A 23,924-nucleotide genomic window follows, 5' to 3' on the forward strand; every position below is an offset into this window, starting at 1 on the left:
AATCGGGTGAATGACTATTTTCATGTTTTCTCGACGTTTCATGACCCCTAGAGTATGGAAAAATAGTAGGTGTGTTGATTTTAATTAGATAAATAATTATCTACGAAACTACCGGATCGATTGTTGTCAAAATTAAATGTAGGTATGTTAAGAATACCGCATAGATGGCGAAACGCTAACTAAAATTTGTGTAAGGATCCCCACTAACAATTTGATAAAGTGACGTCAGTAACTACTATTTAATTTTGATAAAATAATATATTCCTGTACTTGTGGTTTATGAACACGCCGTGAATTTTAATCACAATTACTTCACAAAAATGGTGCTCGTCGACATTAAATTTCAGTTGTAAAGTTCTGCCTAAATAAGTTTAGACTAATTTTCATTTTAGCAATAACAAGACAATGAATTGTTTCAAAAATCTAAAATTACTGTAATCCGTAGTATCAATATTAACTGATTATATTGTGTGACCAATTAACCTCTAATTTACAGTGACCTATGCATAACGAGCCACAATTGATCTCAGTGATTATAAATAACGAACCAGAAGCAACAGAAAATAAAATTTTACCAAAAATTAATTAAAAAACAAAAAAATAAATAAATCTGAAGATGACACGGTCAAAACTCGTAGCACAGACAAAGAATTTTATGCAGTTGTTAAAAAATATTATTATTTGATCTTCTCTTTCGGTTTCAACATTCCGATACCTCCTCCACTGTTTAGGGTGCACGAACCTGAAGTGCTCGGGATTTTCGCTTCTGCACCATGTCTTCGACAGCCACTTGTGAGGTAGACCCATAAATATTATGCCACTCGAGGGAGAAGGTTTGCGGCCCCAATTGACAAATTGGTAATGGTCTCAGAGTGGGCGGAGCAATTTTAAGAGCTTAATGCAGGCCTCTAAATGAGGCTAATTGGCTTAGAATAACTTCATATTGTCCAAACGACGTAAACACGAGATGACGTGCTTGGGTGTAGCTGCAGCCGCTGTTGAATGAAGGCAGAAAAAGAATAACGCGTGGTGGCGGTGGAAAGAATTGAGCTTCCGTTGCGAATGCAAGCCGTCTACGCTAGATTTAGAGTTTATTTTTGACGACACTAAATTAATAAAAATGCGTTTTCATGTTAAGACCTTGCAGACATGAAACGACCAGCTAAAACAAAATTATTGCCGCGTCGATGGGCAAGGAAATCGTAAGAATTTGATGTAGTAGGAAATTATTCAAAATTACGGTTGTTTTTCTGCGTGAAATTTGCATTAAAAAACGAATGCGGTAAAAAATTATGAAACGGCTAGCGCTTGTTTAGTGACCGTGCTACTATTTTGAAAGCTCCTATCTCCAATCTATCAATAATTAATAAAAGTCTTGTTAAACAGGTTCCTTAAGAACATCAGGATTAAACGCAAGGTAAAACAACAGTTTAATCTTTTCATCTGTTAAATTCATAATTATTATAATAATCTTTCTGTTAACTTTCGGGAATTAGTTTTTTTTTGTTTTTAGGAGGCGATTGATGTGTGCTAATCATGTAGTCACAAATTCAAATCTTAACTGGAACACTTTTCGGAAAAATATGCACAGATTATTTTTTACATGCAAATATTTATGTGTCCGTTATTCAATAGTTGTTGTAGTTTTCCATTAAAAAATACCATCTGGTTTCAGAAACTGGTGCCATTTTAAGCACACTAGTTTAATACAGTGAAACTTTTTTAAAGCGGTTTAAACACGTAAATTGGAATCTTAAATTAATCACGATGTTTTCGTGAAATGTGTAATTTTCATAATTAATTTGGTTTCAAGTGTTTATGCGTTTAACAATTTTGACAAAACATTAGCCCAAATTATTTTTATTTTCTATGAATAGACAAGGTTTTATTATTTTAACAGATGCATTAGAAACTATGTACATGTAATTAGTTTGTTAAACTGTAAGCGTTCTATAAGTACTTTAGGCGTCGATTTGTTCCTGAAGATTTGTATTAACCTGTTGGGCTTCTTCATTCTCTTCTTCTTTATCATCACTGACCTGAACCTGACTCATAGTATAACTTAGTTGCGCTTTATCAATATCGTCAACCACTTTCTCTATTGCTTCAATTTCTTCTTTGGTAATGTTTACACACTCGCCAAATTTCGAATTAGTCTTGGCCCCTTCTTCAAATTTCTTCAACGCTTCTTCATACTTAGCTGACACCTCTTTATATTTATTTTGGGCCGAAGCGTAATCATTAAATATCCCGGATTTCCTGGCAATCGTGAACAAATCGTAAGCTTCCTTCTCCTGCTTCGAAGCTTCGTTGAAAATTTTATTTGCTTCGATTTTCAAATTAATGAGGTTGATGTTCGTCTGGTGGTTGGTGTCGTGGTGCAAAGACTCGGCTCTTTGTAACTTTGCTTTAGCATCATTGAACTTTTTCTCAGCCTCTTGGGCGTTGTTTTTGGCTTCCAGATCGAAGCCTTCGGTCATTAGACTCAAACCATACTGATATAAAACCTTAGCTTGGTCGTTATGAATGTTGGTCTTGGTTGATGCTTGATTGGCATGGCTAAGAGCTTCGTCTAGTTGTTTTAAAGTTGCTTCGTACTGTTTTTGCTGTAGCAGTCGGGCTGCATCTTTGCGTAGCTTTTCGGCTAACATATCTTCTAGTTGTTGTTGGGTATGTTTTACGGAGATAACAAGCGTTATGTCATCACGCCAATAGGAAATTTCATGAGATTTAGTCCGGTGAGAGAAACCTGCATCAGCATCATTGATAGCAAACTTTTGGTTAATTCTGAAAATATCTTTAGTGCCATCTTGGAAGTGTAACGTCATGGTAAATGGACAATTTGATGCATGCCTATTAACTTCTTCTCTCCTTAACATGCTTTTTTTTGCATTAATTTTGACGCCAACGAAATTTCTGTGAGGACCTGCACCTTTGTCCCAATCGAAGGAATCTGTACCCGATACACTCGTCTTAATGATGTCAACCGTTGTTTCATTTTTAATACAAAGAAGAGTTTTTTTGGTCCGCATCTAAAAATATGTGTCAAATTTTCAATCAAGTTCTTACAGAATTATTTACCTTGAAGTATGTTTGATGCTATGCAAACTCTATGGGTGTACTAAAATTTCAACGAGTTCTCCTACTTAAATACTACAAAAAAAATGACGAACCGGCAAGAGTTCTCAGAATGATAAGAATTTGAATAGTATCGTAAAATCAATCAATCAATTTAATCGCCGACGAAATTTCTATGAGGACCTGCACCGTTGTCCTAATCGTAGTCAGCTGTACTGGATACACTTATTTTAAGGATGTTAACCTCTGTTTCATTTTTAATATAAAGACGAGTTTCTTTGTTAAGCATCTAACAATATGTATGAAATTTTCAGTCAATTTCTTACAGAATTATTTACCTTCAAGTATGTTTGATGGTGTGCAAAGTTTATACTACAAAAATAATGACGAGTCTAAAAGAGTTCTCTTCTCAGAATTATGTAAATAAATATCTTAGATCTTTTTGATATTATTAAGTGCTGATAAGAATTTGAATAGTATTGCAAAATTTTTTTCACTAGAAACATATTATATCAGTTTTATAATTATAAATAGATCATTATCATGACTTAATTTAATTGTTTTGACATTGATTTTAAGTGTCTTTAAACAGTCATTCAATATTAACGTCAGATGATCTAAATATCGACCTGCTGTTAAATTTACGTGACATTGATTTTAAGTGTCTTTAAACAGTCATTCAATATTAACGTCAGATGATCTAAATATCGACCTGCTGTTAAATTTACGTGAAAAAGGTAGGGGCCAATGAATCTTCTGTTTATTATTCCCACCCAAACATTAATTTTTTAGGGACATTGGGTGTGTGTCTTGAACCCAATGAGGTTGTTCTCGAGCCCAGTAATGGCAGTTCTATCGACTTTAGTAAAATGTTGCTTCATCCGAAAATACGACACTATTTAAAAAATTGGGATTATCGTCACAATGTTACATAAAGCTTTCACAAAATTTCCATCGTCTGTCAGGGTCATCTTCTGATAGTTCATGGATGGGTTAAACTTTATATGGTTGCAGTTTCTCTTTTTTTAAAAACTTTACCACAAACGACTGGCTAACATTTTCTTGTAAGGCCATTCCGTCGTTCCAATGGTAACAAGAGATTCAACTTGGTGTTATCGTTTATTTGTGGTCTTCCACATCTTGGAACATCTCTCACGTTTTTTGTTTGATTAAATTTTGCAACAATTCTACTAATTGTGCTTCTAGCAATTGGTGGTCGTTCAAAATGTGCTTCGGTGAACACACTTCTTGATGACTTCGAAACCTATCGCCATAAATTAGGATTGCTTCTCTTTTCGGTTAAACGAGCCATTTTATGCGACTTTGACAGAAATATAGATAAACAAAAAACATATTTGTTTACAAGTCTCAAACTACCAGATTGCATACAGCCAAAATGTATTCTTTATTTTATTAAACCAACTTAAGGAACTGACAAAAGAGATTCTCTTTGAAAGATTTTTGTTTCAATTTTTACTTGTTTGGATTTCATATCATGTTTATTTCATTTGTTATTAATTTTCTCGATTTTTTTTGTTATGCAAGTCCTACATCAAGCTACATTTTCATATGTAGAAAAATAAGATTTATCAAATAATCCGATCAAAATTACAGCGTCTCATTTAAAGAAATCATTGATGACGTCATAACCTTTACCAATTTGACGCAAAATTTTTTTGAACATGGAAAGTAAAATGAAAGGCTAGACATGTTTTTAAACATTAAACCCCTTGGCCCGGGGGGAGGGGTCAAATTGATTCCGAAGAATGTATTTTCAGCAACTTTGAAAAATTTTGGTTTTAAGGAACGTCACGTCCCTACACCAATATTTCAATTACTTAAAAAAATATTGTATAGAACTTTCAGTTAATGATGACATTGATTTTTTCGACTTTTCTGATTAGCTTCAGAGTCGTGACAGTGAAAATGTACAAAACCTAGGTGTAAGTTATACAAAACCGTTAGCGAAAACTATTTTCACTGACAATTATCAAAAATTTCAGCTTTTAACTTTTTCATTTGTTCGTATGTTTCGAAATAAAATGTTGGAATAAAATACATGTTTGTTTATTTTAAAGTAAGTATCCCTGAAATTCTTTACTTTCGTATTAGAATTCGGAGATTTACATTTTTATTGTTTACAAAAGAATTTTGATTAAAATGACACTTTAAAATTATATGAAGGCAATTACAAAGGAGTTACTCTGCCACTTGGTTATACTTACTTGCTATAAGAGCGTTACGTTCTATATTGGCAAGAACAAGACAGTTCAAACAATAAAATATAATAGTAATAAATAAAATCAAGATATAAACCACAAGTACAAGAGTATATTTTTTCATACAACATCGGTGACGTTAATTATGCAATATAATAAGACGGTTGAGGGACTCGATACAATACTAACTTGTTTCGCTAAGCTCGAAGAGAAAATAATTAAAAAGTATTAACAATATTAAAATGTGCTTAGTTTACAAGTTTAGTGTTTGCGCTTATGTCAGCGCATATACTGTGTCCGTTTGTACTCGTTTGGTATGGTTGACGCAGATAACAAGCGTTTTGCCATCACGCCAATAGGAAATTTCATGACATTTACTCCGGTGAGAGAAACCTGCATCAGCATCATCGATAGCAAACTTTTGGTTAATTCTGAAAATATCTTTAGTGCCATCTTGAAAGTGTAACGTCATGGTAAATGGACAATTTGATGCATGCCTGTTAACTTCTTCTCTCCTTGACACGCTTTTTCTTGCATTAATTCTGACGCCAACGAAATTTCTGTGAGGACCTGCACCGTGGTCCCAATCGAAGTTATCTGTACCCGATACACTCGTATTAACGATGTCAATATCTGTTTCATTTTTAATACAAAGATGAGTTTCTTTTGTAAACATCTAAAAATATGTGTCAAATTTTCAGTCAAGCTCTTACCGAATTATTTACCTTGAAGTATATTTGATGCTGTGCAAACTCTATGGGTGTACTAAAAGTTCAACGAGTTCTTCAACTTAAATACTACAAAAATGATGACGAACCGGCAAGAGTTCTCAGAACGAAGTGAATAAATATCATAGATCTTTTTAACATCATTAAGTGCTGATAAGAATTTGAATAGTATCGCAAAATCAATTATTTGTTTACCAGAAACGCAACATGAGTTTTATAAATAGGTCATTATTATGATTTAATTTAATTGTATTGATATAAATCTTAAGTGGCTTTAAACTGCCAATACCAATGACTTATTAATAAGAATGTTTTTTGACTTGCCTGTAAAAAATAAAAGATATTTCGGTAGTCTTGGTCCATTTAAATCTCTTTTGACTACTATATTTTTTTACTTCCCGAGCGTAAGCAACGGAAGTATTGTAATCAAGTCTGTCGGTGGACTTTCTACTTTTGCATTTTTTCGACATATCATGATCCCTAGAGGACGAAGAAATAGGTCTCCCGTTTCCGTCTGTCTGTCCATCAGTCTGTCCGTCTGTTTGCCGTCCCGGATTTTTATCAGACAGACAATCTCTGAAAGTACTGGGCCGATTGTAACATAGTATTACACACGTAATTTATGACTCTGAATTGAGATTTTACCCGAAGCGTCCACCTTTTTGGAAAAAAAAATTAAAATTAGGAAGCAACATTTTGACATTTAATTTGGAATCTGCAAAACCGAATGCTTTGAAATTTTGCAAATGATTTGCAGTTATGATAAACATGATAAAAGTTTAATCACAAAATATTTACTTATCCCCTCCAAAAAATTGATGACGTCAGCACAAAAGTTTGCCGAATAAATCTAAAATGTACAAAATATGATGATGAGTCTGTACTTGTGATTTATCACTTCATTCATATTTTTTTGGTTTGCAGGTGACTCAAAAAAATCAATGAATGCGTGCATGTATTTAACTGATTTAATCAGGAACTATAAAACCGAATGGTCAGAAATGAAGAAGTTGCAGGCCGTTTTAGAACTTTTGAACAACATCGAAGTTGATGACAATTTGTGTAAAGCATAAGTAAAGTTTTGCACCTCGATGCTGATAAATTAAAGTAATTTTATAAATCCCGCAAAGAAGAAGACATAAAAGTTGAAGATCAACTGGTACCGAGTATTCTTAGCGACATTATTCAAGAACTTCCAGAAATGAAGAAACCTTCACCAGATGCTTGCACGCCCTTCGATCAGTTAATGGAAAAAATGCGTCTGGGAATGGATCCCTATCCCGTTGACCCAAAACAAGATAGAGAGGAAACAGAAGATTCAAGTGAATAACAAGACAAAGAAGGAATCGAAGCTACATATCACCTCGTGAAAAGCAGATATGCACAATAGAAGTGTAAAAAGCTTAAAGACATTCATACACGGGCTGTTCAAATAAAAAGTCACTTAACAGGCAACTCAGATGATATTTGTGAAGCGATCGCCCTAATGGACAGAGCTTTTGTTTTCGTGACATGCATATTTTGGCTGCTTTGGTTTTTCTGCACAAACGAGAAAATCAAGGCGTTTGTGCCAAATCTAAACAGGCGAAGGCAAAACTAACATCATTTCGTTGCTGGCAGTCGTGAAAGCACTGCAAGGGGGTTTAAAGTGGACGAAATGATGGCGTAAAAGACAAATGGTAAAGCAAAAATGAGTATCTTGCTGATATTCCATATGGGCCTATTAGTAACTTTCAGTTTGATTATCTCAAAGATTCATTCGAAGGGTACACCATATGAGGAAACAGACCTTTTGGACAGGTGATTCTGGATGCAGTCGACAGTATGCGTGTGGATAATGTTTGAGATACATCTACATCAAAATATGGCAAATTTCATTGGATTTTCGTTAATTCGGAAAACACCTCCTGACTTGGAAGTGTGACGTCATGATAAATGGATAATTTGATGCATGCTTTCAAACTTTTTCTCGTCTTGAGACGCTTGTTTTTGCATTGATTCTGACGCCAACGAAATATCGTAGTCAGCTGTACTCGACACACTAGTTTTAAGGATGTTTACCTCTGTTTCATTTTTAATACAAAAACGAGTTTTTTTGGTAAGCGTTTAAAAATATGGGTCAAATTTTCAGTCAATTTCTTACATTATTTACCTATAAATGTTTGGTGGTGGTGTGCAAACTTTATACTACAAAAATAATGATAAACCTACAAGGGTTCTCAGAATTATGTGAACGAATTGTCATAAACCTTTTTAATATTATTAAGTGGTGACAAGAATTTGAATAGTATATATAAATCTTTTTCTTTATTAGTAACCTCTTACATGAGTTTTATAAATAGATTATTATCCATAACTGCACATAATTATTTTGATATTGATCTTAAGTGTTTTTAAACAATTAGTCAATACTAATGTCATGTTGTTATCGGATTTTTTTCAGTTTTTAAATCACGTTATTCATGACTTTTTTGGGAGTTGGTCGGTAAAAGACGAAAGATAATTTGGTAATTTTCGCTCATTTAAATCTCTTTTGTCTAATCTAGTTCCTTTTTTAGATTTTTCCCTGAACGTCGCTTATGGGTCTTCTAGTATGTAAAGGAAAGCCTGGAAGCAGATGTCGCGATGGGCCCAGAGAAGTCTCGAAGCAGCGCTCAAAAAGCCTGGAAGCGGAAGTCGCGAATACCCATTCAGGAAAAACCTCGATCGCCGAAGTGTGGGTTTAAATAGAGGCCGCCTTCGGGAACGATTATTCATTCGTTCAACCAGTTGAGTCAAGAGAAGCTGCGCTGAGATTATTTAGTACATAATCGCATAGTCGTGTAAACTGGAGTTATTAAGTAATAAATTGTTGAGTTTTACCCATACCTATTTTATTCAGCGAGCAACGTAACAATTTTATTAATTATTATTAGTTCTCAAATCTTTCTTAAATGTCTCCCTTTATTTATTTACCACTTTTACTTCATTATTTCCATAATAGTTGACTCATCTCTAAAACCAAAAAAGGGTCTTTACTCTTTACGATAAAAAATATATTAAATAACTCCAGCCAGTCACGCTCAAAAGTATCTAGACAAAAGATGTATGATAAAGTAATGCATAAATTCATAAAAAGTGCAGCAAAATAAAATACGTCGAATTTGTAAAAGTTTCTGACGTCGTCAATGTTTTTTTTTTATCGGAATGTACCATTTTAATTGCATTATTTCTCTGCATATGAAAATGTAAATTGATGTAGGAGTTGCATTACAAAAACATTGAGAAAATTGATATTACAAACAAAATAAACTTGACTTTAATGATAAATGTTAAATAAACAGAACAATACATTGGAAAAAAAATATGCTATAGAAACTGCTCAAACTGTTCCCCATTCACAATCTGATACAAACCCAACGATGGTCGACCTGATTGACGAAATTTTCAATAATCTGGCGAGTTATACGAGTCATTTCATGACGACTTTGTGTTTTAAAGTCGTTTAAATTATCGGGCCTGTTCATGTAAACACGACTTTTTAAATCTCCCCATAAAAATAAATCGAGAGGTGTCAGATCTGAAAACCTAGGTGGTCATTCTATTGATACTGAGAAATATAAATTTAGCAACTCTGGAAAATTTTGGTTTTACGGAACAGTGTCTCCAGATTTTTCTAAAAGTTAGTTTCCCACGACAATATTTCAATAAACCAAAAAATGTTGTATAGAACTTTCAGTAAAAGATGCTATTTTTTCTGATGAGTTATTCTGACCCCCTTGCGTTTACTTACGTTGCGTTTTTGAACATCACAGTGTGACAGTCTAGTAAATTTTTTCGATTTTCTTAAGTTTCTGATTAGATCTTTGTGTGACTCAGAGTCGAGACAGTCAAAATGTGCCAAACCTATGTGCAAAAGTCATACGAAAACCGTTAGCGACTATTTACACTGACAATTATCAAAAATTTCAGCTTTTAACTTTTTGAGTTGTTCGTATGTTTCGGAATAAAATGTCGGAATAAAATAGATGTTTGTTTATTTTAAAGTTAGTATCCCTGAAATTCTTTACTTTCGTATTAGAATCTGGGGGATTTACATTTTTTGTTTACAAAACGATTTTGATTAAACTTACACTATAAAATTATATGAAGGAGTTACTCTACCACTGAGCTATACTTGCTATAAGAGCGTCACCTTCTATATTGGTAAAGAACAAGGTAGTTTAAACAGTAAAAAAAAAATAGTACTAACAAACAACATCAAGATATAGTTTATAGGTGTAGCCTTTGCGTATATGTTCGCCTATAAGTTCTTCTGATTGGACTGAGATCTATTTTACAGAGATAACAAGTGTTTTGTCATCACGCGAATAGAAAATTTCATGGGATTTAACCTGGTGAGAGAAATCTGCACCATCATCACCGATAGCAAACTTTTGGTTAATTCTGAAAATATCTTTAGTGCCATCTTGGAAATGTAGCGTCATGGTAAATGGACAATTTGATGCATGCTTTCTAACTTCTTCCCTTTTTGACACGCTTGTTTTTGCATTAATTCTGACGCCAACGAAATTTCTGTGAGGACCTGCGCCTTTGTCCCAATCGTAGTTGTCTGTACCCGATACACTCGTATTAATGATGTCAACCTCTGTTTCATTTTTAATACAAAGATGAGTTTCTTTGGTCAGCATCTAAAAATAAGTGTCAAATTTTCAATCAAGTTCTTACAGAATTATTTGCCTTGAAGTATGTTTGAAGCTGTGCAAACTCTATGGGTGTACTAAAAGTTCAACGAGTTCTCCAACTTAAATACTACAAAAATGATGACGAACCGGCAAGAGTTTCAGAACGAAGTGAATAAATATCATAGATCTTTTTAACATCATTAAGTACTGATAAGAATTTGAATAGTATCGCAAAATCAATCATTTGTTTACCAGAAACACAACATGAGTTTTATAAATAGGTCATTATTATGATTTAATTTAATTGTATTGATATAAATCTTAAGTGGCTTTAAACTGCCAATGACATATTGCAATTGGTATTTTTATAATTTGGAAATCGTATTTTTCCCCTTATTGGCCCATTTAAATCTCTTTTCACCAATATATATTTTTTTAGAATATTTCCTGAACTTCAAAATCTAATATACAGCGTGTTATCGAAAGGTACGTACGAAATAAAATCGGCAATTGGTCTCAAAGTATGGCTGCTAAAATTAAAAAAAACTTCAGGTAAAATTGTTCTCCTTTTAGAGATACAAATTATTAAAATTTATGTCCAAATTCGTTGTACGCCTCTGATAATCCCTTTCGTTTCTATAGAAACAAAAGGGTTTTTTTATTATTGTTACAATTGCTAGGATTTACTAAAATAAATTAACTTTAGCCTTCAGTAGCGTCTAAAAAGTTTGGATAGGGGTAAATTTTCCCCTCATAATTTTGATAACACAAAATAAGTTTTTCAATTTTGTTGTACCTACCTTTCAATAACATCCTGTATATTAGATATATACCGAGTGACTATTAATCCTTGTGATTTTTTTGTCTGGTTGGCAACTTATTTAAAATTTTACGATGGCATATGTAGTTGATGTCAAAGTAACACTAATGACAGCTGCCATGGTCTCAACATCAATATGTTTGTTAAGCGTGCCCATGTCAAAATAGACAACTGTGAACTGACGTATTAGCGCGGATTCCAATAATTCAGAATTGCCCATACATAAATTTGCTTAATAGTCACCTGGTATTATAAGAATATTTATCTAACTTAGCCTTGTTTTAAGGTCTCTAGTAATATTTACTCAATTTGATCCCCATGGGCACTTCACTTAGTACATCATACGAATCAGTGAAAGTTGGTCTAACTTTGACGAAAAATTTTCTTTTAGTAAGAAAGCATCCTATTCATGCAAACAGGTTGTCTTACCACCTAAGATTTTAATTTCAGCGTTAAGTGCATCTATGGAATTTCACCAATTGCTTAACAAAAAAGCTAAATCCAACACCTCCAAATTTTCGGAGTCATCTACATCTGAATGCCTAGTCATTCAGGCAAGATAACAAATTTACCTCAACAGATCTAGCTTTAGTAAATCCATACTGTTGAGTAGGAGCCAAACCGTATTTATTAGTAAAATTTCCCAATTTTTCCAGAATAATAGGTTGCACTATGTTGACCGTAGGAGACTTGTAGTCACATTGAGTTGCAAAGGTAGCGACAATGGACGAATACAATGTTCTAGTTTGGCCGAAGGTAGGACAGGACAGGAAACTTTTTAAGTTTAAATTTAGGAATGATCAGGAGGCCTATAATATATTTTTTTAATATTATAAGTGCTGATAACCATTTCAATACTATCGCAAATCAAAAATTCTAGGAATACATTGGATGAGGTCATGATTATAACTTAATTTAATTGTACTGATTTTGATCTTAAGTACCTCCAAACTGACGATACAGTCGTAATCTTTGCAATTTTTAAATCATAATGTATTTTTATGTTCTTCGTCAAATTCAAACAACATTATAATTTGACATAGTTATAATAGAAAAATGTTATCAAGATAAGACATATGATAAAGCAATCATATAAATAAAAGAACTTAACAACAAACAGTTCACCTAGATCCAATACACCTGCGTTAAGTGATATATCAACAAGGTGAGATGATTGTTACTTTATTTATTTATTTATTTATTTATTCATTTCTTCAATTTTGGTTTAACTACTTGCAAGTAGTACAGCACGCTCAATATATTTTATTAATAGTACATATAATATTTTTCAGTCGATATTAAAAATATGATTCGTGGCGATAAAGAATCGCACGATCGAGAGCGACAAGAAATCGCCGATGCCGGTTTTCAATCGCACAAAATCTTCCCTGAAGCACAAGAAGCAACTTTAGCCAAGCTATTCGGTCGTAGCCCATACGAGAAAAATGATATTGTGACAACAGCAGAATCCCTTCTACAAAGGGCTGGCTACGACTGCAAAACACAGCTACAAGTTTTTGAAAACATAGATGAATTTGACGAAGCATTGACCAAAGATCCTAAGCCTGTGTTCTTCATTTATGGTAAGTCCAAAAACTGCTGGGTGCTGTTTTGTTTGCTTACTGAAAAAAAGACAAAGAAGGTGCTGTACAAGGATTCTTCTGGCTGTAATATTAGTCAGAATCTTGAAGACCGTTTAAGAAGAAAGCTTGTAAGTGTGGATATCTTGGCCAACACAGAGAGAGGTCATAGAGTAGATGAAGATTATAGTTATGGTCCCGTTTGCGTGAGAAATCTGACGATTTTCCTAAATGGCATAAAGAAAGACGCGCAGAAGTTTGCGAATGAGTTTTTGCAACAGAAGTTTTACAGCACCGCTGACCTTAATCAAGATAAGTTGTGGAATGTGAATAACGGCGTAAACGAGTTAAGCAAAAACAAAGAGTTTCTTGAAGAACTGCGAGAGTTTTTTAACAGTATTCCGTCGTTAGAATTTACGGATGATTATAATACAATTTTTGAAGAAGAGTTAAAGAAAGAAGAAATTGACCACGAAAGGATTCTGAAAGCCAGAAAGGCCTGTTACAGTAAGGAAAATCTGGAAAAGATTAAGGATTCTTTTAAAATAGACAAAGCAGAAGACGAACTTGAATACAGCTTTCAGATTGAAAAAAAATTTCCGTCAGAAATGAAAAAGTTGCAGAACGTTCTAAAACTTTTGAACAACATAGAAGTAGATGACACCTTGTATAAAGCTTTGGAGTTCATAAGTAAAGTTTTGCACCTCGATGCTGATAAATTGAAGTCATATTATAAATTCGACAAAGAAAAAGGCCCAAAAGGTGAAGATAAACTGGTACCGAGAAGTATTAGCGACATTATTCAAGAACTTCCAGAATTGAAGAAACCTTCACCAGATGCTTGCACGCCCTTCGATCAATTAATGGAAGAAATGCGTCTGGGAATGGACCCCTATCCCGTCGACCCAAATCAAGATAAAGAAAAAACAGAAGATTCAAGTGAACAACAGCAAGACAAAGAAGAAATCGAAGCAAAATATCACCTCGTGAAAAGCAAGTATGCACAATGGAAGCGTAAAAATATTGAAGACATTCGTACATGGGCTGTTCAAATAAAAGGTCACTTAACAGGCAGCACAGACGATATTTCTGAAGCGATCGCTATAATGGACAGAGCTTTCAATCTATTGTCTGGAGGCTTTCGTCTTCGTGACACGCAAATTTTAGCTGCTTTGATTTTTCTGCACAAACAAGAAAACCAAGGGCGTTTGTGCCAAATCCAAACAGGTGAAGGCAAAACTAACATCGTTTCGTTGCTGGCAGTCGTGAAAGCACTGCAAGGGTTTAAAGTAGACGTCATTACCAGTAATCCCCTTTTGGCTGATGATGGCGTAAAAGAAACCGAAACCTTTTACTCCGTCTTCAATTTGACAGTCTCGACTAACAACCCTTCTACAAATGGTGAAAGCAAAATTGGGTATATCGCTGATATTCTGTATGGGACTATCAGCAACTTCCAGTTTGATTATCTCAAAGATTCGTTCGAGGGGTACACCATACGAAGAAACAGACCTTTTGGACAGGTGATACTGGATGAAGTTGACAGTATGCTGGTGGATAATGGGGGACACATTGCCAAACTAGCGTCACCGTTTCCGGGCATGGAATGTTTGAGGTACATCTATATCAAAATATGGCAAGCTTTATACAAGGCTGAGGCAGAGTTTGTGAAAGAAAACCAATCGAAATTTACAAAGTTCCTCGAGGGGTCTCCGAGTGAAGAGGAGTACGAAAGGTTTATTGAAGACATGGCTGAAGATGAGCACGAGGTTTTAAAGAAAAAAATAAAAGATTCCAATCCGACAAATGTTCCATTAGTACCACTGCACCTTAAACACTACATAGAAAGTAAACTGGACACTTGGATCAAGAACGCTATTCACGCTAAGTATAACTGTCATGAGCACCAGCAATATAGGATACTAGAGAACGAGGCTACTAAAGAAAAGTTTGTTGCACCTGTTGACTATCTTAACACAGGAGTTACTATGAAGAACACTATCTGGTCAAATGGTCTTCACCAATTCGTACAACTTAAACACAATCTGTATTTAACATTTGAAAGTTTGACTAGTAGTTTCATCTCAAATATCGGTTACATTAAAAACTATGACTCTAAGAATATCTTTGGATTAACGGGTACTCTGGGTTCTCGAGCGGAACAAGACCTTCTTGCACACATTTATAAGGTTAGTTACGCCAAACTACCAACTTACAAGGAAAAGAAATTTGAAGAACTGTGTGGAGTGGTAGTGAGTGATGATTTATGGTCTACCCAAACAACCATTGAAATTTTGAAAAAAATCGACCAACAACGAGCAGTTTTGGCCATCTTTGAGACCGAGCAAGATCTACTAACCATTGAAGAAAATCTGAACCTGCTGCAGTGTAAAGATTTCCGAGTTCGAATCTATTCTAATGAAGATGACGCCGAAGAAACTGGAGAGAAAGTGAAGGTAGGAGACATCATTCTTGCTACAAATATCGCTGGTCGTGGTACCAACTTCCGTACTGAAGGAAGCCTTGAAGAAACTGGTGGTCTCCATGTTCTCGTTGCTTTCCTCCCTTGCAATAAAAGAGTGGAAGATCAAGCTTTTGGAAGAACATCACGACAGGGTAACAGTGGTAGTGGTCAATTGGTAATAAGACAGAGTGAAGTTGATGAACTTGAAATCAATGCGAACGCAGACTTCGAACAGATCAAGAGAGAACGCGACAATCTGGAAAAAAGGCGATTAGAAGATATAAACAAAGTTCTTGTTAAAGAGTTAGCTTTCAAAGACGATTTATTTAAACAGTTTTCCAAATTTTACAGACAGTGGAAAGACGGGAAAAGTCAAAGAGAAGATGAGTTTGTAGCCAACGATATGAAGGAATTTTGGGCGTTTTGGTTGGAAAAGAAAAACTATAATATAGAGAATATACAAGGCGTCAAGGTTGATGACGCGTTTCATAGTTTCTTGAAAGAAGCGGATGCTATTACAAATGGGAAAATTAGTCACAACCCTTTCTATAGCATAGGGTTATCTGAATTTTATCTTGAAACTGACAACACAGAGAAAGCTATGGAAGAATTAAAGCATGCCATTGCCGTGGGTAAAAACCACGCTGAACTGCTGATAGGGGCGAATGTAAAACTGTTTGAAGTTGCTATTCTTAACGGAGAACAATTTAAAGAAAGATTCAAGAAAGCAATTGGTAAAATTTTTTTTATTGAAACACATGACACCGAAGCCTACAAAAAGGAAGCAAGTGAATACTTAAATAAAGCTAAGATATCTATTGAAACGGAAATGAATTACTTCAAAAATCAGTTTTTCAATGCAGAAGAAAATTTGAGTGAAGAATTAAAGAACATATTAGTAACCGAAGATAATCCTTTTGTGGATCACATTTGTTCAAGATATTTCGCTTTAAAAATTCACCAACAAAATATTGATGAACTACTAGAAAAGCTTAAAGACCGGTCTGTACAATTAGACATTGGAGGAAAGGTACCAACATTTTTAGAAAATCTAGAAAAAGCTGATCCCGCGATTAAAGAAGTACTTTTTGATAGTGAGTTAACTGAGCTCCAATCAATCGGTGTAGATGCACTATATTGTTTGAAAGAAATTCCTGATGTTCCTGATGTGGTAATCGATGCAGCTAGATCTGAAATTATAGCAGGGATTAGTCTACTTTGCATAGGATTAATTTTCCCACCAGCATTTGGTACAGTGTGTGGTCAAGCAGCAGATCTAATTTCCGGAGCAATAATCGACGTGGTAATGGCCATCATAATTCCAGAAGAGGTCAACACACATGACTACATGAAAACGAAATTTATTTCATATGGAAAGTCACTTGTCACTCTTGGGTTCAGTGCAGTCACACAGTGCACCAGAATACTAAAAAAAGCTATCAATTATTGTCGTAAATTGACAACCTTTTTGAAAGGAGCTACCAAATTCAAGAAAGTTTGTGAGTCGTTAGCGAAGCTTGTGGAAAAGCTCCAAAAATATCTAGAGAAGCTTCTTGAAGTAGCAAAATTCAATAAGTTGAGCAAAGCTGCACAATTAAACAAAATGCAACAACTGAAAAACGCGAATAACTTAGACGAACTGAACAAACTAGGAGGTCTAAAGAAATTAAACGAATTGGAAGGTCTAATTGGGAACCTTGAGGAAATGACTAGAACAGACCTTCTCGTCGATTTTGTAAAAACGGTTTCTAAACAAACCGCGAAATCTTTAACACAGTCGATTGTTAAAACTCAAATTGTCGAACCGCTCGTAGATAAAGCTTTACATAACTTTACATCAACAATTTTAGAAAAAATTACACAATCCCTTAAGACATCCCTGCAACATGAATCAGTGCTCCAGACACTAAAAGCCACGAAACGTGAAGAGATAGACGCAGCTGTTGAAGACTTTTTGGAAATGAATTTCTTTGAAGAGAAGGTGCAAAAGTTCGCTCCTAAACTAATAAGTATGTTGAAGAAGAAGCTCAAATTGTCTGCTTCAAAAGTCCAAATTTTATCCATCGCTGTCACTGCTGGAATTGATTTGTCAGAACTTCTTCGTTACGGGACGTTCTTTGCGGAAGAGCTTGACAAGAAACTAAGTGGTGGCGAAAGTGACAACAACGTTGAGGAAGTTGTTGACGAAATTTGTTCTAAAGTAGCGGCTCAGATGCTGGAGATGATGAAGAAAATTTTGAGTGAGGGAAAAGATATAGGTGAAGTTGTTGTTAAAGATGTGGTACACGGAAAAAATTTCCATTCTGTTTTGGGACTGGACCCTCAAGCTTCTATCGACGAAGTGAAGAACAGGTTTAGGAAAATAGTTTTGGAGTTGCATGCTGATAAAAACTGTGATCCCGCCAGGATTGAGGAAATAAAAGCTGCTTACATGGGTATAATAGGGGTTTGATGTAGATTATATGTGAATTACAAAATACTTAACTTGTAATATTGTAATAAATGTGAGTTGGAAATTTGTTATATTTGTTTTTTTTAATTCACCGTTTAGTTTATTAACAATTGACTTTATTGGTCATTGTCTAATCATCAAAGTATTTTTATCGATGTCTTCAAAGTATACCTACATTAACCGTGTCGTCATGTTGCTGAAATCCTCTTCCTTATTATAAGTATAGTTCAGGACATTATGGTACCATATTACTGAAACAAAGTCTGCTAGTAAGCTTTGAAATTTAATGTTTAAAAAAATACGTTGGCAACAATACCACGTTCCTTGTCCAGTTGGACAAGGTGAAAAAACTGTCAAAGTGTCAAACAGCAACAATGCCTACAATAGTATCTTGAAAATAAATTTCCCTGCTTGCTAGGGAACTTTTTTTACGATAATACGATATTATATATACACAGAGCGACGGAAAATTAAGCATTACTTCTGAAATACTTAAAAAAAGTTTGAAGTAACACCTTGTATTTTTTTAATATTTTAGATTTTTTATTAAAAAAGAGCAAAAATGTGCTCAGACACAAAGTATTTTTTGAACAAGTGTTTCAACTACAATAAAATGTCCAGCTAATTTTAGAAAATGGTCGAAAATGTGAAAAGTGCCAAAATCAATCATATCTTATAAAATGCTAGGCCCGCCCACTCCTCCTCTATTCTCTTGGCAGATATGTCATCTGCCAAAAACCGTCTTGTCTTACCAAGTACTAGCCCCGCCCAGCCGCCCTGTATTTCTTTGGAGGCTATGTCATTTGTCAAAATCAGTTTTATCTTAGCAAGTAAAAGCCCCGCCCACCTTCTCATCCTCAGAATGAATTTTATTTCTGCTCAGTATAAGATCATTCATTTATTCAGATCGGTTAAAATTAATCACTGAAATGAGGGCAGGGTGGGTGGGCGGGGCTAATTATGTTCTCCTATGGAGTGGTAGTGGAAATTAATAGAATCTAGGATGTGAAAAAAACAAAAAAGCGTTAACCGTAAATTTTTGTTAAACTACTTGCTACTGGAACTGTAAAAACTGCTATAAGTATTTCAATTGGCGATTTTGGAAGAACGGTAGAAATTTTCGAAGCAACAAAGCCGAAAATACCTCCTGGATGTCGAAATCTACAATAAAATATCTAGTTAACTTTCGAAAATGGTTGAAAAATTGTCGAAAATGTCAAAAGTGTCAAAATAAGTCATTTGACAGAGATGTCAAAAAAATAGAAAAAAAAGCGTTATTGGTAAATTTTTTGTTAAACTACTTGCTACTGGAACTGTAAAACTGCTATATTTCAATTAGCCATTTTGGGAGAACGATAGAAATTTTCGAAGAAACAAAGCCGAAAATACCTCCTGGATGTCGAAATCTACAATAAAATATCCAGTTAATTTTCGAAAATGGTTGAAAAATTGTCGAAAATGTCAAAAGTGTCAAAATAAGTCATATCTTATAAAATGCTAGCACCGCCCACCCGCCCTCTATTCTTTTGACAGAGATGTCATTTGTCCAAAACAGTCTTACCTTATCAAGTACTAGAAACGCCCACCCACCCTGAGATAACGTCATCAATTTTTGGGGGGAATAAACAGATACATTTTTATTAACAATTTACCATGCTTACAATAACTTTAAAACATTTGCAAGATTCCAAAGCATTCGGGGTTGCAGATTCAAAATTAAATAGCAAAATATTGTTTTACAGTTTTGATTTTTTTTCCAAAAATCTGGACATTTCGGGTAAAAAATCAACACGGCGTCATGAACTACGTGTGTAGGACTACGTTATATTATACGATTTCAAACCCATTTACTATGTACAATTTTGAATTCACATCATCACATTATTGGTGGGTATGATTAGACAAATTTTGGTTACCGTTTTAACATTTACATGATAGTCCTAATACAAATACAAAATTTGATAACAATCGGCCCAGTACTTTCGGAGATTATTTGTCTAATAAAAATCCGGGACGACAGACAGGCAGACAGACACGCAGACAGACGGGCAGACAGACGTACAGACAGACAGAAGGAAACGGGATACCTATTTCTTCATACTGTCGGGATCATGAAAAGTTGAAAAAACGTAAAAATAAAGTTTTATTTTATCGGTCGACGGACTCGATTACAAAACTTCCTTCGCTTACGCTCGAGAAGTAAAAAATAAAAAAAATTGGAATGACGTGACAACGTCGCGTTGGAGTTTCAAAAGTACTAAGCACTAAGAAGAAGCTGATGAGAGTGTGTTTTATATAGATGATTCTATATAAAAACAAGACGTTGTACGTTACGCCTCAAATAGAACGATCTGAATAAATCAAAAAAAAAAAATCAGTGTATGCTGCTCAAAGAACCACACTGTAATTTTTGACTGATTTTTGGATTTCTAAAAATTAACAAAATATCGAGGAACATGTGCTTAATGAGTCAGGTATATAAAGTTCAGTTTTAAATAACACTTAAGTAAACAAAAAAAAACAAGATCCTGTGAAGCATGAAAAAGCTAACAAAATAAAAATGTTTTGGTTTATAAGTACATATTTGAATTTTTCATATATTAACGGGTTAAAATTAGAAGGTTTTAATTTCACTAGTAACTTATAAGTTACTTTAAACAATCACATATATATTTCACTAACTTGGAGAACAATTATTACCTTCGTTAAATTTGCTAGTATTTATCGCGTCCGCTGAGCAGAAATTCGACTGTATGTGAGGTCCGCTAACCCCGGTTGACACCAGCCACTCTGCATTTTGACACTCGAACATTATCCGGCCGTTGCTCGCAGTTTGCCACACAAATGAAGTAATAAAACTCCGTTCGAGACAATAATCCTTCCCGAACAATAAATTGAAATATTTTATTCGTTCCTTATCAGCCATCTCGAACACTTAACGATAACCCGCGTGAAATATCGTAGGCCGTAAACAAGGTATTTTAAAAATATCGCAGGTCTTAAAAGAAATGACATCCAAGACCAGCTATTTCTAAAAACCGGCGTTATCTCTAGCACATCAATCAAACGTTTAGTTAAGTGACAACTACAAGATGCCTTACCAGCTGAGGGGAACAGAATTTCTGTACTTCTTGGATCGTCTGGTTCCTCAAGCGGCCATCGGCGGCTAGTTGCGCTAATGATATCTGAAACAATAAAACCGAACAACTTAATTGGAATTCGTTATAAAATCCGAAGGCGGACGGTTTATATTTAGAAAGGCGTTAGATCGTTTTTAGGCGAGTGCTGACTTTAATATCCGTATCAATAACTTGTTTACTTTGGATGTTATAATAAGACCAACAGCCTCTTGCTGTTTATTCAAGTTGGAGCGCTCTTATTAAGGCTAAATTTAGATGGTTATTAGTATTAGCAGTTAACACCTGGAATTCTTTATGCGCCATTAGTCCGTTAGGACTGTTATTGAATTTATAACAAGCGCGTGAAAGTAACCCGAGGGGATCGAATATAATTTACTGGTTTGATTGATTCGCCGATTTAAAGCTGCTGAATTCGGTTCAGGTTGTTTTATTCAAAAAACAACTACTTGTTTACGTAGCTTAAATTAACACACGTTAATTCGAGTTCGTTTTTCAGAAATAAGTTGTTAAATGTATACTGATTAAATTGTCAGGTTTCTGCTGAGATTGAAAGGAAGATTCGGTAGTGGGTTCGAATTTAAACCTTGACGGGGGATTTTTGAGCAAAAAGAAGAAGGTGGATTTAAAGGAACGAGATTCCAGAGACGGAATTGAAAAAACATGCAACGGATTTAATAATAGGTTTTTAAAAACTGAAGAAGAAACAAATAAAGAAGAAATGAAATCAAAATCATAATTAATAAATACCGAAGATACCCAAGCTTGAAAATGGAAAATCTTGTTTCTATATTAACTAGCACTCCATTTTCATTTCAGATTTTTGTCGTTATTAAATACCCTGTTAACATTATTTCACCTCAAAATGTCGGGGTCAGTGACAAAATAATTTATGCAATTATTACCAGAATATTTGTGTTTCTTCCCTTCAAAAAATTGATGACGTCAGTTAAATTATGATAAATAAATATAATTTTTAGTGCGCATCATAGTTTTGCTCATTTACTTGTGGTTTAAAATTTATTTCAATTTTTTTTGCACTAGGGTCCATTTGACGAATGGCTAGTCCGCCTCTTTTCTCGACGTTTCATTGCTCCTAGAATATGAAAAAGTAGGTCCCGTTTCCGCCTGTTTTTCGTCTCTTGATGATTTTATTATATAAGTAAAATCTGAAACTACTGGCACGGTCGTTGTGAAATTTTAAGCATATGGTAAAAAGCTTACTACAACTAAAGACGGTTTATCTCATCTCCAGAAATTCTGGGAAAACATTACCCTTCTTATATATATTATACTCTACCTATGCAAAGTCATTATTAAGGAAATCTGTAGTTTCGTGTTTCAGATCTACTTTTTATTTTAGCGTACGGGGTTATCAAAAAGGAAACTAAAAGTTCCAGCATCAAATTTTATCATTTATTTTAGAAAACTGGCTTAAGGGGCAATGGAAATTTTATTTAAATAACTTAGAACCATTTTTTTTAATATAAAATAATCTCTGAGGATCCTGGTGTTTTGTTTTTGAAAGAGTTTAAACGAATTTTGTGGTCCCTAGGCTTTTTTTTCAAAAAATCTGAAAGAACCTTTCGGGTCCCTAATGTTTTGTACCACTAATAATTGTTTGTGAAGGTGTTTGAAGGAATCTTAGGGGACCTAGATTTTTTTTTCTTGAAAGAATTGCCTAAATAACGTAGATCAATTTTTTCAAGAATGTGAAAGAATCTCTAAGACTTCTTATGTTTTATACCTGAAAGTGTCTTCAAAGAATCTACGAGGCCCTCTGGCGTTTTGCTTTTGAATGCGTTTGAAAGAATCTTAGGGGTCTTTGGTGTTTTTTTCTGAAAGAGTTTGAAAAAGTCTTGGCAGCCCCAAGTCTCTCTTTTTGAAAAATTCTTCAGGGGCCTTGGTGTCCTTTTGTTTTAAAGAACGTGGAGGAATCTTTGGGACCCCTGATGTTTTGTTTTTGAAACGAGTTTGAAAGAGGGGCCTCTACTGTCTTTCTGTTTTGAAGAATGTGAAATAATCTCTAGGGTCCCTGCTGTTTTATTTTTGAAGAGAAAGAATTTTGTAGTCTCTTAGTATCTTTTTTTGACATATTGCCTAAATAATTTACACCTTTTTTTGTATTTGAACGAACTTTGAAGGCCTTTTATTTTGAAAAATTTTGAAAACATCTTTGGTGCTCCTCGTGTTACGAAAGCGTTTAAGAACATCCTAATGGCGTTGAGTGTTTTTTTTTTTTCAAGAATGAAACAATCTCGAGGACCCCCAGGTGTTTTATATTTGAAAGTGTTTAAAAAAAACTACGAGGCCTCTGGTGTCTTCTTCTTAGGGGTCTTTGGTGTTTTTTTCTGAAAGAGTTTGAAAAACTCTTGGCGACCCCAAGTCTGTCTTTTTGAAAGAATTTGCAAGATTCTAAACGAGCCTTAATGTCATTTTGGTTTAAAGAGTCTGAAGGAATCTTTGGAGGCTCTAGTGTTTTATTTTTGAAAAGAGTTTGAAAGAATGTTGTCCCTTAGTATCTTTTTTTAAAAGATTGTATAAATAATTTAGACAAATCTTTTCAAGAACATGAACGAATCTTGATCACACTGGTGTTACTCTTGAAAGAGTTTGAAAGAATCTGAGTCCCCTGATCTTCGGTTTTTAAAGGCGTTTGAATGGATCTTAAGGGCTCCAAGTGTCTTTTCTAAGAGTTTGAAAGAGTCCTCGTGACCCCTAGTGTCTTTTTTAACGAATCTGAAAGAATCTTTGGGGTCTCTGGTGTTTTAAAGTCCATTGG

General features: G+C 34.4%; 2 protein-coding genes across 2 annotated transcripts in view; both read right to left on the reverse strand.

Moving 5' to 3' along the window:
- The window catches only part of LOC135132336 (reversion-inducing cysteine-rich protein with Kazal motifs), a 137,793-nt gene that overhangs the window by 38,517 nt on the left and 75,352 nt on the right, over positions 1–23,924 (reverse strand). Inside the window, exon 3 of the mRNA XM_064060406.1 lies at positions 21,107–21,190. Within this exon, the coding sequence (XP_063916476.1) occupies positions 21,107–21,190 (84 nt within the window). The remainder of the gene's footprint in view (positions 1–21,106; positions 21,191–23,924) is intronic.
- On the reverse strand, positions 1,845–3,113 carry LOC135132878 (uncharacterized). The gene is made up of 2 exons (XM_064061092.1): positions 3,082–3,113; positions 1,845–3,032 (listed from the first exon to the last, which is right to left on the reverse strand). Exon 2 carries the CDS (start codon positions 3,030–3,032, stop codon positions 1,962–1,964), a length of 1,071 nt encoding a protein of 356 aa, XP_063917162.1. The 5' UTR covers positions 3,082–3,113; the 3' UTR covers positions 1,845–1,961.

This window comes from Zophobas morio, unplaced genomic scaffold, assembly GCF_036711695.1.
Source record: "Zophobas morio isolate AGI-343-1 ecotype UQ-CSIRO unplaced genomic scaffold, CSIRO_AGI_Zmor_V1 ptg000021l, whole genome shotgun sequence".
NCBI classification, from domain to species: Eukaryota; Metazoa; Arthropoda; class Insecta; order Coleoptera; family Tenebrionidae; genus Zophobas; species Zophobas morio.